Source organism: Euprymna scolopes, chromosome 42 (genome assembly GCF_053919585.1).
Source record: "Euprymna scolopes isolate OS-2025 chromosome 42, ASM5391958v1, whole genome shotgun sequence".
NCBI lineage: Eukaryota > Metazoa > Mollusca > Cephalopoda > Sepiida > Sepiolidae > Euprymna > Euprymna scolopes.
Genome location: NC_136523.1, coordinates 54864983 through 54878675, shown reverse-complemented (window position 1 = coordinate 54878675; position 13693 = coordinate 54864983). Strand labels below are relative to the sequence as shown.

The window sequence follows — 13693 nt, the reverse complement described above, 5'->3', positions numbered from 1 at the left end:
AAGGAAGTCATGCCTATGTAATATTTCTTGTTATTCGGGTTTTCTTTCGCAAATATTGTTGCTTGATAATCTACGCTTTTTGTTAGGCATTTATTTTGGACTGGGCAAAGTGTGCGGTGTCTACAATTGCTTTTATCTTGTTCGTTATTAGTATTTTTATTTATGGTATGGTTGTTCTTGTCCGGGGTTGGTTTATTATTATTATTATTATTATTATTATTATTATTATTATTATTATTATTATTATTATTATTATTATTATAATTATTATTATTATAATTATTATTATTATTATTATTATTATTATTATTATTATTATTATTATTATTATATTCTGCTGGTGTTGGTTTTATTTCTGTCATGGTGTCTACTTTTTTATTGTTTATTTTGTTGTTGTTTACGTTGTTTTTATTTAGTATTTTGTTATTATGCGCCTTAATTATCCTCTCTAAATTGAAGATAACTTCAAGGTATTTTTATTGAAGATTTTCTGTAAGGGTTTGGTTGCGGGAAAGTGTTTTTCAATAAGATCTAGAAATTTCTTGCCAAGTTTTGTTTTTAACAGTTGATTGTATGGGTCCGTATACCAAATTATAGTTGTTTTTCGTCTATTTTTAATTTTATTATATTTGTTGGTGTTTTGTTGCTTATATTTGATATCGATATTTTTGTATCCACTACTTTTTGGGCTATTTCGTAAATATTGTATGACCTGTTAAATGCATTTTCATCGCTTGAGTTATTACTGAGTCTACTTACGATCGAGTTAGGAATATGTTTTATAATTGATGGTGGGTGGTTGGACTTAGGGTTTACGTAAATTGGAGTAGCGTTATCTTTTAAGTATGGTGCATATGTGTTTTTTATCTTAGTTTAACGTGACGTCCAGGAAGTTTGTTATTTTTATGTTTGCTTATACGTCCGCTTTAAGGCCTAATTTTTTCATTTCTTTGTGTATGATTTTCTTAAAATTTTCTCCCTTGACTTTGTCGGAGTTTCTTTATAGCTAGTCCGTCATCTCTATATAGGCCGATATCCGTAGTATCGAATATGCTTGTGAGGGTATATAGAATGAATGATCCCACAAGATTTGATGTCTCTGCAGAATCTCTTGCACCCATCGCCAAATCGAATGAATTTTTCATTTTAGTTTTTATCCATTGGTTACTGTTATTTATTAGAACTGATTTTCTACATTTTTTAATGATGTTGATTTCTTCTGAGGATATATCAGTGTATGCCTCGGCAAATTCTAGGGCAATGTTAAAAAGTTCTTCAGATATCGAGGGATAAAAGTCTATGATGTCAAACTGTATGAACGTACATTTATCTTTGTTTTCTATATTTTTAAACCAGGTGATTGCTTCGGTAGTATTTGCCCACTGGTTTTGATCTAGGTCATGTTTGATTTGTTTGTTTACTCTAGAAAGTATAGTTTTGCTAATTCTACCTATTTCTGGTTAAGTTGGGTTTATCAGGCGGGTGCTGGGATTATTATTAAAGTCACATTTGTGATCTTTAAGCAGAATGTATGACTCTCTAGGTTTCAATTTTCCAACTTTATCGCTAATTTTTAGTTTATCGGTAATTTGTTTACTTTCAGTTTTTATTATATCTATATAGTCGCATTCGTTTGTGTCTAGATTTTTGTAGTTTTTTGTAATGTTTTCTGTGATTAGTTTGTTATATTCTTGCTTATCTATTTTATAAAAGTTTCTTGTTTTATCTGCTTTTTCAAATATTTTATTAGAGTTGTTTATGTTTCTAACGATTTTATGTAGTTTCCGTTGGAAATTGTAAGGTTGTGTGTGGAATTTTAGGTTTTTAATTACGTTTAAAATGTATTTTCAAAGTTTATCAAAAGGTCTACTGTTTTCGCATTTTAAAGGGTTTTTAAACCATAGGATTCTTTTTTTTACGTTTTAATTTTTAAGGAAGAAATTTTTAAGGAAGAAAGCGGACATTCGCCGGTAGTCGAATTGAAAATAACGAGACAAGCTACCACATGCAGACATTTAGACGACCCATGTAAATTATGCCTCCATGAAAAATTTTCTATCCTGTACTTTAAAGAACCTCAAAATCTATTAAACTGTCGGCGGGAAATAGCAAACAACTGTGTTCACAAAATAAAACTTACTCTAGGATAGCGATAAAAAATAGCTTTAAAACTAACAATAACAATAGAAAACAAACAAATAAATAAATTAAATAAACATGAATATACATAAACGATCACACACATATATGTATATATATATGTATATATATATATATATATGTGCATACACATAGGTATATTTATATGTATAAAAAAGGAGAACGTCTACCTAAAACCACTGACCTAGTTCTAAAAAAGATCCTTTGTTTGATAAACTGCATGCCCATTGGCTGATAGGAAGGGGCGCGGTGGATACTAGAAAGCTGATTGGCCAACTAGAAATCCTCAACATATATAAAAACAAGAAGCAACCACGGAATTCGCGCGTAAGCCTGATTAATCCTATAGTTGGATGAAACGCAGAATATTCAGTGTAGCTTAATCGCCATATATATTTTATAAATTACTAAGTAGTTCTACCTACGTATTGAGCACTTTTGAAGTAAATACTTAAGTTTACGCATAAATCTATACTTTCGTATATTAAATTAATGTGAATAAATGATGTAATTATATATATATATATATACACACACACATATATATATATATATATGCATATATATATAAAAGTGAAAGTGACTGTGGGTGTTTCTGTGTGTCTGGATGCATTTCCCTACGCAATAACTCTGTCAATTTTCAGTCTACAGACTCGAAATTTCATATAAAGGATACTGAGATTCGATAAAATCGATGTGATTCGTTTTCGGACAGAAATTTGGCAATTACAAGGTCAAAGTTCACCGATTTGACCTTTGAGAACTCTACCAAACTCCTCCTACAATTTGGAGTTAACATACGTGAAATATGGAGATATAGGTTCCTTTGACATGGATCTAACTTAATAACTTTATTTGAGCCCTAAACAATAAATTTTAAGGGGCTATAATAGTGGTCAAATTAAAAAAAAATGATCTTTTTTTTTTTGCTCAGCATACACCTCAAAATACCCGGGCAACGCCGGGCACCCATTGCTAATAGTTAAATAATTAGAGATTTATAAAGATTCGGAATCGGAATTGGTAATTCTATCGGTATAGAGAATTTTGTACAGAATCGGTAATTGCATTGGAATCGGGAAAAATATTGGAGTCGTCCTATCACTAGTACATATAATACATTCATAAAGAATACTCTTTACCCATTATGTAAAGAGCAAAGAGATTCTTACAAAGAATTACATTAAATTATTTTGCGTCCGATTCATGGACAGTGGATTTTTAATGTTTTTTTTACTTTTGTTTTATTTTTGATTTTTTGTTTATTTTTTTTTTCACAATGTTTTTTTTTTGTTCCTGAACATGGGCTTATTTTTTTTTTTTTTAGTTATTGTCCTTTTCATATTTAGTTTACACTTTCAATGTCAACTTTTATTTTCGGTGTGTACACATTACTCGGCTATTTCAACAAATGTCTTGTTTATTTTCGTTTGTTACTGATAATTATTTTGTGTGAAGGGATAATTCGGCATGCCATTTAAATTCGAATTTCCCTGATTACCTAGTCAGGATGAGAGTGATTTCCTTTTTATGGAAGAACTGAGCATTTTCAGTCTCTCGTAAGCTTGTATGTTCCGTTGAAAGACAATAGTGCTTTTGGGGCCCTTAGGGAGCACATGTGTCAATTCTGCGAAAGGAGTTAGGTTGAACCCCAATCATGTGCCTACATCACAGGCGTTCGCTTTATGACTTGCGTCTTTTAGTGTCGGAGCTGATTTCTTTGTGGTTGCTGTCGTTGTTGTTGTTAGTTAGTTAGTTAGAAACCATCGAAAAGTATACGTGAATAAGCCCAATTTCACAACTGTCATTACTATTAAATAATAGGTTCACCGCACTTAGCTTTTATTGGTTGGGGTAAAAGGCTATTTGAAATCTAATCATTTCAAACAAGTCTTGTAAATGTTTACTCTTGATCCATATCTTGAGTAATATCTAGCCCCGACCAATATTTCGTTTTCCTTAATTTAAGCAAAATAAACAATGCTATTAAGCGAACAAATTGACAGGTTAAACAAGGTAACTGTTAGATTATAATCCTTTAGAATCGCTTTCCATTTCTCACTCTTCGAAAACTGCTAAATGATATGTTGTGGATCAGCGTATCTATCGGTCTACCTTCTACTTCAATCATAAACTCATTCCGACCCTGCGTGATGAGTGTATGTTCTTGCACTCCTTTAGTTTTACATAGTAATATAAATCCAGAGTGAACATTTTAGACTTATTACACAGTTTTTCTTCCATCAAAATCCATTAAGGTTCCTATTTCACCTAGGCACCTCTCTCTTGTAGAATTGAAATCTTTACGTGTCAGTGCATAAGGCTTCTGACCGAGCAGGTGACAAGAAGTTACAGAGAGCACCCTGGTCTATTCATTTCCTGTAGTCAAGTTATTTACTTCCCTTTTAGATGGCTATGGACAATTACGTTTTACAATGTCCTCGCTGAAGTCTCTTATAAATATACACAAAAAACTACTCTATCGTTACCGGACTCTGTAACCTTCTCCGTCCATCTCGTCGTATGGACGTCTCTAGAACGGCTATTATACCATAGGAACGTCAACCAACTCCATGTGGGAACAAACGATAAATCTATAGACAATATAACACTATAGTAGATCAAGAGTTTATATACTGTCGGCGTCATGTTATTTCGTCGCATATTCTGTACGAGTTATAAGCGTCATTCTCATAAATACTAGCAAGCAATATCCAATAAAAATGTATGTTGTATAAAATTAGAGACAGTCACATTTTCATAATTGGGATTCATTATTGAGATGAGTCTTGTTTATATTAATTTATTTATTGCGGACTATTATTTTCATCTTTATTGGTTGTTGTTTTACAACGTCTCGGACAACTATTCCTATGCTTTTCGTTAGGTGGTAACTGCGACGGATAGCATCTTCAAATCTCCTAACTGCATTCTCAGCAATCACTGCCATCTGACGAAGGCCAGAGGAATAGCTGGCCGAAATGTCCTGAAACAAGAATTAATGAAGATGAGAATAATAGTCAGCAATAAATAATTTGATATAAATAATACTCATCTCAATAATGATTTCCAATTAAAATAATATATATACCATTCGGTACGGACCCGACCATGCAAGATCAGCTAGTAAATAAACGTGGATTTATAAGATCAAAAAATCCAAACTTGATCCCTCCTTCGGGGCTGGTTGGCGCAGTTGATAGAACCGTTTAATCTCTACGGTTCCAGATGAGCATTGTCTGAAGATAGCGGTTTCAATCCTACCCTAATGCGGCCAGAGGCTTACTTGGCCAACACGTGGTGAGACGACAAAAAACTACGGATGGCAGTGAAAGCTGAGAATGCAGTTAGCAGATTCGAAGTTCCTATCCGTCGCGGTTACCACATGACATAGGGCAGAGGAACAGTTGGCCGAAACGTCGTGAAACAACAGGAATAATAGTCCGCAATAAATGAATTAATAAGTCAGATTTTCTTATTAAAATTTAATTTATATATTGAAAAGTGAATAAGTAAGTTTTTTTTTTACTCGAAAGATGAGCTGAAACTAATCTGCCATGATCATCATCCAAAATCCAACTTAATATATGTCGTGAAAAAACACGAGAGAAATAAAAGAGATAAAGAGGAAACGACAGACAGACATTTCTTAAGAGACACACGTGTTTGTTATTTTTTTTTAATTGGTGTCTAGCAAGCATGTGCGATCTTTTGCGCTTGTGTACACTGATTGCCTTCACCCCGTTGAGATTTTCAAAATATATCTGCACTTTAGCAGAACTGAGTTTCGTTAACATTTCGTGATTAAAGGAACATTGGGTTGACTTGTGTAACCCCGATGAAAATAAAGTAGGGTATAAGGCCTCCGAATATGATATAATACTATTCCAACAAAAGGACTCTAGAAACTGTGCAACATTTATAACTCCTGGCCGTTTACGGCAGCTCTCGAACCTGTTGCACCTCCTCAACTATTTCCAGTTGCAACATTCTGATTTGAGTATCCCTATTCAATTTTGCGCCAAGTTTGATACGTATTGTAAGTTAACGACATATAATTTTATTATTAGACGCACTTATCTATTTTCTACCTGCTTCTAAGTCGTTCATAGTGACTTTACCTTTGGCTCGAAGCTGAGAAAGTATATGATAACTTTGCCAGATTTAATCAAACTACGGCTCCTTATGAAGTAGTGAAACAAAACATCTATAATAATTCCGCCGACTGCACTTTTTGCTTTGATATTGCTCTATTTTAATAGAATTCTAGTGGCTACTAATTGAGTAAGCAGTTATTTACTGGTGCTTTTTGAATACTCCTCAGATCTTCCACGATCGAGTCCGATGTTAGAATCGTTGAATATCCGGTCTCGCTGACCGTAGTTCTGGTCGATTTAAATAACACATTTTTTCAAAGCGTCTAATTCTGGCTTAATTAGGCTTCCTAGTAAAGATAAACATCTTTGTAACATGACAAAAAATTGTTCAATAGTGTTTGGTTTGCCTTCATCCTTTTGTCTCTCTATATACTTAATATAAAACGTTATAACAAAAAGTTCTATGCATGAGTAACTTTTACAAATGATTAAACCAAACAAAATTTATCACAATAAATAACTAGAAGTGTTACCTACCGTAGCTTCCTGGGTTTTATGATATCCTATTTGTCTGTGATTGCTTGTAGGGATTGTTCCGGGTTGATACGATTGTCTTGCCTTGTTAAAATATGTTTCTCCATTAGTTAGCTCCTATGTATTCCGTAGTAAGCCTGTGTCGTTTTCGTTACGAAACAAATACAGTACGATCGAATACTGGAACAAAATGAAGCATTATCATGGTTTCCTTAAGCCACCGACTGGTAGAGTGTCTCCGTGCCGTCGTAACATTCTACAAACGTCTGCTCCGTCTTTTCCACAGCACTACCAGTTCCCCGAGGTATAAATGATAATATCATCTCTAATAAAACTTATACAGAGTAGGTTGACAGGAATCACGTTTATCTTTTAGGCATCGTTATTTTCCTTAAAGAAAACTAAAAATTGAGTAGGGAACAATCAACTGAAATTGCGAATTTTGTAATGAGGAGAAGACTAGTGTCTAATAAAACTACAGAATTTATTTTCACATTTTTTTATGTAAAAGTGTCGGCTAGATTATTTGTTTCGGCTAACGCGAACAAAATAAAAATTCTAACTCCAAACTATCATTATTTGTGACGAAATCGAGGGAGAAATACACAGGTAAGAGACGGAGATAGAGAAACATGAATTCATACAAAGAAGAGTAGTAATAGACGATATTCATAAGTCTAACTTCACGATCTAATAGGATTGACGACACAATTTTTGACTCCTTATGGTTTAATAATATCTTTATACATTTTCTGTGTCTCCTAGCAATGAGCATATTAATTAGACACTCCTAATTGTGGAAGCATACACTCCATACGAAAGAGAGCGTATCATTTACGAAAAGTCAAGTCGCTAGTAAATAAAGCTCTGGGGCTAACGTAATTAAACCCATTTTTGTCACAAAATAATAAAAAATAAACAATAATTTGTTATTTAATAATGTTATAATAAAAAATAAACAATAATTTGTTATTTAAAGTAAAACAAGTAATTGTTATTTATTTTATTAGGTTATTTTTTAAATTTTTACTCTTATTTTGTTCTCATGAAAATTAATGGTGCATGCGTGATTCTCGTTTTAATTGTTGATTATTATTTATGATAGCACTCTCTTACATTTTCAGTTTTTATATAATTCAATGTGCATACGTAATTAGCAAAGCGAACCGAAAACACATAATTCGCTAACGGATACACTATATTACTGCTTGAAAACAGTGACTGGCGTTTTGTTTTTGTTTGTTTTAATTTTGTATTAATCCTCTATTTTGAATGTTACTCTTTTACTGCCACTTCTTACCGTTTTGTAATTCACTTCAAAATCGGATGAATGTGCTTCTACACAAACTTGATTTCCTTGTCCCGTGTACGTTGCTGTATTCGTAATTCCTTCCACGTGTACATTGGCAACACCGTCTTTGAGTTTAATCAGAAATTCATTGTAGTAATTCTGCACTTCAGCTGCTGTTTCCACAAGTGTATAGTTATTGGTTTTCAATTTGGCGTATTCATGGGCGCAACATCGAATAAATTGTGAAAAGTTTTTGATAAGCATGTAAGGCCTTCCCATCTCTTTGTATCTCGGAAAGACGTTTTCGTCGACAATATTTTCTATTTCCATTGGAAGACAATCTTTCACCATTTTAGTGCAAGCCATCGAGTTCATTTGCTTCATTTCTTCAGGCGTCTTGGCACCTGAGAGCTTTGCAAATTTCATGAAAATTTCTTCAAGTTCTTCGGTCATGCTTCTTTCTGTAGAATTTTTTTTTCTTGTTTATTTAATCCCTTTTTTATATCGAATGACAAGAAGACAGGTTTGAACACTTCGTATAAGTGTTCACTATTTTTAAGACGATAATAATATTTTCGTCGATATCATTTTTACGTCATAAGCACAAACGCCACTAATACGAAATGTTTTATTATTTTTTTACTTCATTGAATAACATCCGAATTAAATGCACATGTTTATATTCAGACTTTTTTCGAAATATTTATTTTAAATTCTTCTTCCTTGGAAACGAGAGCTGAGTATAAATACTGTGTATAATTGTGTTTTCATGATTGCTGTTGTGTTCACATCGTTTTAAACGAGGTAATTTCGCATATCATCAAGAGAAGTTCGGGACTGTCATGTACTTTTATACCGAACTCTTTATTTAATCCAGGTTGGAAGAATGCTTTCGGTCCGTCAACTATGATCTGGTAAATCCATATCGTAAGATTTAAATCTATAAACTTATGAAACTGTGGACAGTCTGGCCGCCTTGTCTGCTTGAATCTTAAAATAAACTTGTATTGCCGTCTCTTTTCTTACAGCATTGTTTCGCAAGTATATTTTGATACCGTACACTGATTCTAATATACATTTATACCGGCATGATTTCCATATATACTGTTTATTCAAAACAAGGTACTATCCTTTTGATTATTATATGAAAATATTTTTGGAAAAAATGATTTGATTATGATTATATTTAATGGAAATAAGTGAGAAAACTTTTTTTAATGTTCTATACAGAAATATTATATAAATTTGATCCATGAAATTTATATTAAATTTATATTTGATTTATTTGATTTTTAATTATTAATTTAGCCAATAAAAGCAGGAGTTAGTTTTTTTTTAAACCTGAGTTTTTCCTTATTGTTTGTGGTTTTATTTTACTTATTTTAATTTCGTAGATGAAAATGATAATGTTTTATACTCCAAAAATACAAAATACAGTAAACTGTCAAGAAAACTAAAAACTTTAGATAATTTGTGTAATGTTACAATACGATATGGGGTGCCTATTCAAATTGGCACTTATGACGGCATTTACAAATGAAGAGATTACAGAAATATCTGTATGATATCCGTTTTAGTCACGGGACGAAGTTGTACAATTCAAAATATCACGTAATTTGATCAAGTAATTTTGATTTATTCGAGAAAATCTAATTTTACTCTCTTTAGATAAGAGGGAAAACAAGTGCTTACGAATACTTAAAAGTCGGACAACACGTAGAGACTGTAAAACAATGACTGTTTACCTCTTCTTATTATGTTTAGTTGTCAAATATGGACTCGCCAGTAACTTTTCGTATGAATGCGCAGATTTATTATTCGTAAAAAAAAGACCCAACTATTTAATTTTATGAATTTGGGAATATAAAATCTTCGTTCGCTGGCGGGTAGGTACAATATAAAATTTTGTATTCATTTTTGTGCATCGCCATGAGGGAAAACTTGAAAAAGCAAAGAATGTAGTCCTTCAATGACCAAAGCATTTCATGAAGTTGTCGTCATATGGGAAGGTAATCTGCGAAACTGTTGTCCAAACAAATGATCGACAATTAACAGCCAAGGCGGAAAAAGATGAGAGAATGTGAATACAGCTTGTTTGCTTCCTTATGCACCGATGAGAAAGTAAACCAAGAGAAAGAACATCTAATTATGAAAAGAATGAAATAAAGAATGAGCAAAAGAAAAGAAGAAAGATATAGAAAACAAGAAAAACAATAGCAGTACTATTTTAATGCAGAGAGCAAGTAAACTAACGTCCGCAATTAATAAAGCACATGTTTTCTACTTTTTTGATGTGTGTATTAAATGCAGGGGAAATATAGATTTGCACATTTATGGCATGAGAACGTACGCATTAGCACAAATAGACAGAGATATAGATATCACAAACAGAGTGGGAGACAGAAATATATTGTTATACTTAGAGAGGTGTGCTGTATGAGAGATAGCGAACCATCTAGTTAACAAACATTCTTGTGTTATGTTGATTAATCGGACTATTATTCTACTATTGGGTGTTATTAGCACAATGATCGGCCGCTGTAACCTGCGACTTTCCTCGGATTGTGAAAATATGCTTCTTTTTCTCTACTTAGGAAAAAAGAGTTAGCTCTGCATTACAGGAGTCGTTAGTGAAGGTGGCTCCGTAGATCATAAAGAAGTTTCACTCTTCAGAGGTCACTAAGTTATTTTTTAAAGGTTTACTATGTACAATTAGTATAGATATCCCGAAAAATTGCGTCCTAGGAAGGACGCAATTTTTCGGGATATCTATACTAATTGTAAATATTAGTGAAAAAATGTTTTGCGAAACAAATGATCGATACACAGGCGTATATTTTGTAAAAAAAAAAACAATGCAAGGGGGCAACTCAAAGGAAAAATAGCTTTTTTGTTTTCGCGAAGTCCCCCCCCCTGGCCTGGGCATATGCCATGTTTTTTTTTTGTTTTTTGTTTTTTTTCAGTGATTTGTTGTTAGGAGCGTCAAAATGCAGTTATGTTCTATACTGGGATAACTAATGGTGTTATTATTTTTCATCATATGTGTTGCCTCCTCATGTCTTCTGATCCGCCATCTTTCTTCTGTATCCAGTATTTTAACATCATCCCACATTGGGGGATCATTACTCCCTTTCTTCCACACATGTTTAGTAAGGGCTGATTTTTCGATTTCTCCTCATTTGACAGCTTTTAGGTATTCTTCTAGTCTTACTTTGAGGATGAGGCAGTTTCACCTTTGTAAAGTTGTTCACATTTACACGCAGTTTCTGTTATGAGTTTTTTCAACCGGGGATTTTATATGCATCAGGTATTTTCGGAGTGTTCAATTGCTCGTAAATACTGTCGTAATATCGTAACCGCATATTTTTTAAAAAATCGGATAGGCACTTCGTGTATAGTGTGCAGACTGTGGGTTTTTTGGGGTGGTGTCTCTTGATATTTGGTCTTGATGTTCTGGAGCTGATGTCCCGCTCTCTCGGTAATTGTTTGGGTAAAGTTGTTTGGACTGACCATCGCTTTTTGACATGTCGTGTTGTTATTACATATTGTCCTCACTCGATGCTGTAGACATTGGACTATACCTTTCTTCACTGTTCGTGGGTGGTGAGGGATAAAGTTAAGGTATTGTCGTGTAAAGGTTGGTTTCGGTATACGGATGTTACGAAGCTTTGATCAGTACGGGTTATCAATACATTCAGGAAAAATAGTTTGTTGTCAAGTTCCTTTTCCATGGTGAATGGTGAAAGTAATGGCTGGATGGATTCAGTTCACATGTTCTAATAGTACTTAGACGTCCTACTGGTCGGGCAAGAGTATAACAGTTGACTCCACATATTGTTACCACATTGTTGGGTTTTGTGGGGCTGATCTTATTGCCAGTTCCTCTATGTGCTACATGTATATGTTGGCTAGCACTGGCGATACAGTCTCTTGCGCATAATTGACGTTTTTTTTTTATATTAATTTTTTTACAGAAAAGAAGTGATTGTGTTTTGAAGTTATAGCGAGCGATCAGAGTTAATTAGCTGATACACGTTTCACTTGCAGCGGGGATATACAATGAACAAAATATATGAGTTTTAAACACTAGTGCTAACCAATTACAATGTAAGTGCAAAACAAGCGAAATATTCTGATTGATTGATTAAGAATCTGAATGGCAACTATAGACAATTTCGTTACAGGTCGAGACAGACCATATTAGTGATTTCTGCAATATTTAGGCCATACGGTTAGGGGCCAATGTTGAGAGAATCGGAGCATTTAGAAAACAGTCTAGTAAAATGTAGGTAACACCGCCTTCAAATAAAGTGGATTCCTATGAAGAGGAAGAATATTAAATAATATTAATGGCGCATCTATCCTGTTAGACGAAACCACCCAGAAATAACTATAGTTTTAAAGGCACGTAAAGGCACAGGATATAGTAGCCTTTTAATAAGTGTACAGAGAAAAAAATAGCAGAACTAGTTCCGAGTTCACACATGCTGAGTGTTTAGCTCTCCTTATAATGCTCTCAAGTAAAACATGCCCTCCTTTTTACGCACCATCGGTAGAGGTGGGCAGTTAGAGTATAATTTCTGGAATTTGTTTAACAAAGCCGATGAGTAAAGACATGTTTTGTGGACGGTAGTCGAGCGATCTTGCAATTTAATTGATAAGTGAACAAATAGAACGTTTTAATGATTCGTCAATGGGGATATTTTAATCTGTATTTTTTGATATAGAATTAAAACCATGTTTCAAAGAACGGACAGACAAAATATCGCCTACATATGAATTATGGGAAATAAGAAAGGAAGGTGTTTGAGCTAAAAACAGGGTTTGTCCTGATAAATGGCTTTGACTGACGCTGTAAATAAATGCAATAAAAGAGCAATTCGAGGACTTCAGCTAGATATGTACAAAACTATTTTCCTCAGGACAATGGGGCATATATATTGATATTTCTATTTTCTCGCCACGCTCCCCCTCTTTCGTTAAAATGTAAGTTTTTTTTCTCTGTGCTGTTTGCATACAACTTTCATAAAAATAACATGCATTATACTTGTTTTATAAAGAGCATGGCTTACAACGATTGTGCAAACAACAGAGTTGATGGCGGCAGTGTAAACACGCGTAGATTGTTCAACAAAGTGGGTTACAACGAAAATAATGATATATAATAACTCCATAACTCCACGAAAAAACATGAAAAATGTATCATTTCTGACCAAAAATAAACGCATATAGTTTATTTCGATACTCACATTAGAAAACTGCAGATATGGACGCCCCAATAGCATGTGATTTTGATTCGATAATTCAAAATATTTTTGTCCACAAATATCAGCTTAAAATTATTATCAGATGCAATGCAGTATATTACATACAATGGGATGCTTTAAAATTATTATCAGATGCAATGCAATGCAATATATTACATACAATGGAATGCTTTAAAATTATTATCAGATGCAATGCAGTATATTACATACAATGGAATGCTTTAAAATTATTATCAGATGCAATGCAGTATATTACATACTATGGAATGCTTTAAAATTATTATCAGATGCAATGCAGTATATTACATACAATGGGATGATTTAAAATTATTATCAGATGCAAT

At 33.3% G+C, this 13693-nt stretch overlaps 1 protein-coding gene across 2 annotated transcripts in view; it reads right to left on the bottom strand.

Moving 5' to 3' along the window:
• Positions 1–8685, bottom strand: part of LOC145267216 (uncharacterized) — a 176663-nt gene extending 167978 nt beyond the window's left edge. Inside the window, exons 1-2 of one of the 2 annotated variants that reach the window (XM_080123278.1) lie at positions 8092–8685; positions 4949–5146 (exon numbers count right to left, since the gene is read on the bottom strand). In XM_080123278.1, the coding sequence (XP_079979404.1) occupies positions 4964–5146; positions 8092–8535 (627 nt within the window). In that variant the 5' untranslated portion in view covers positions 8536–8685 and the 3' untranslated portion in view covers positions 4949–4963. Of the gene's footprint in view, positions 1–4948; positions 5147–8091 lie in introns of those variants that run through there. The other variant, XM_080123280.1, reaches the window with a different exon arrangement.
• Between the last annotated feature and the right edge of the window lie 5008 nt (positions 8686–13693).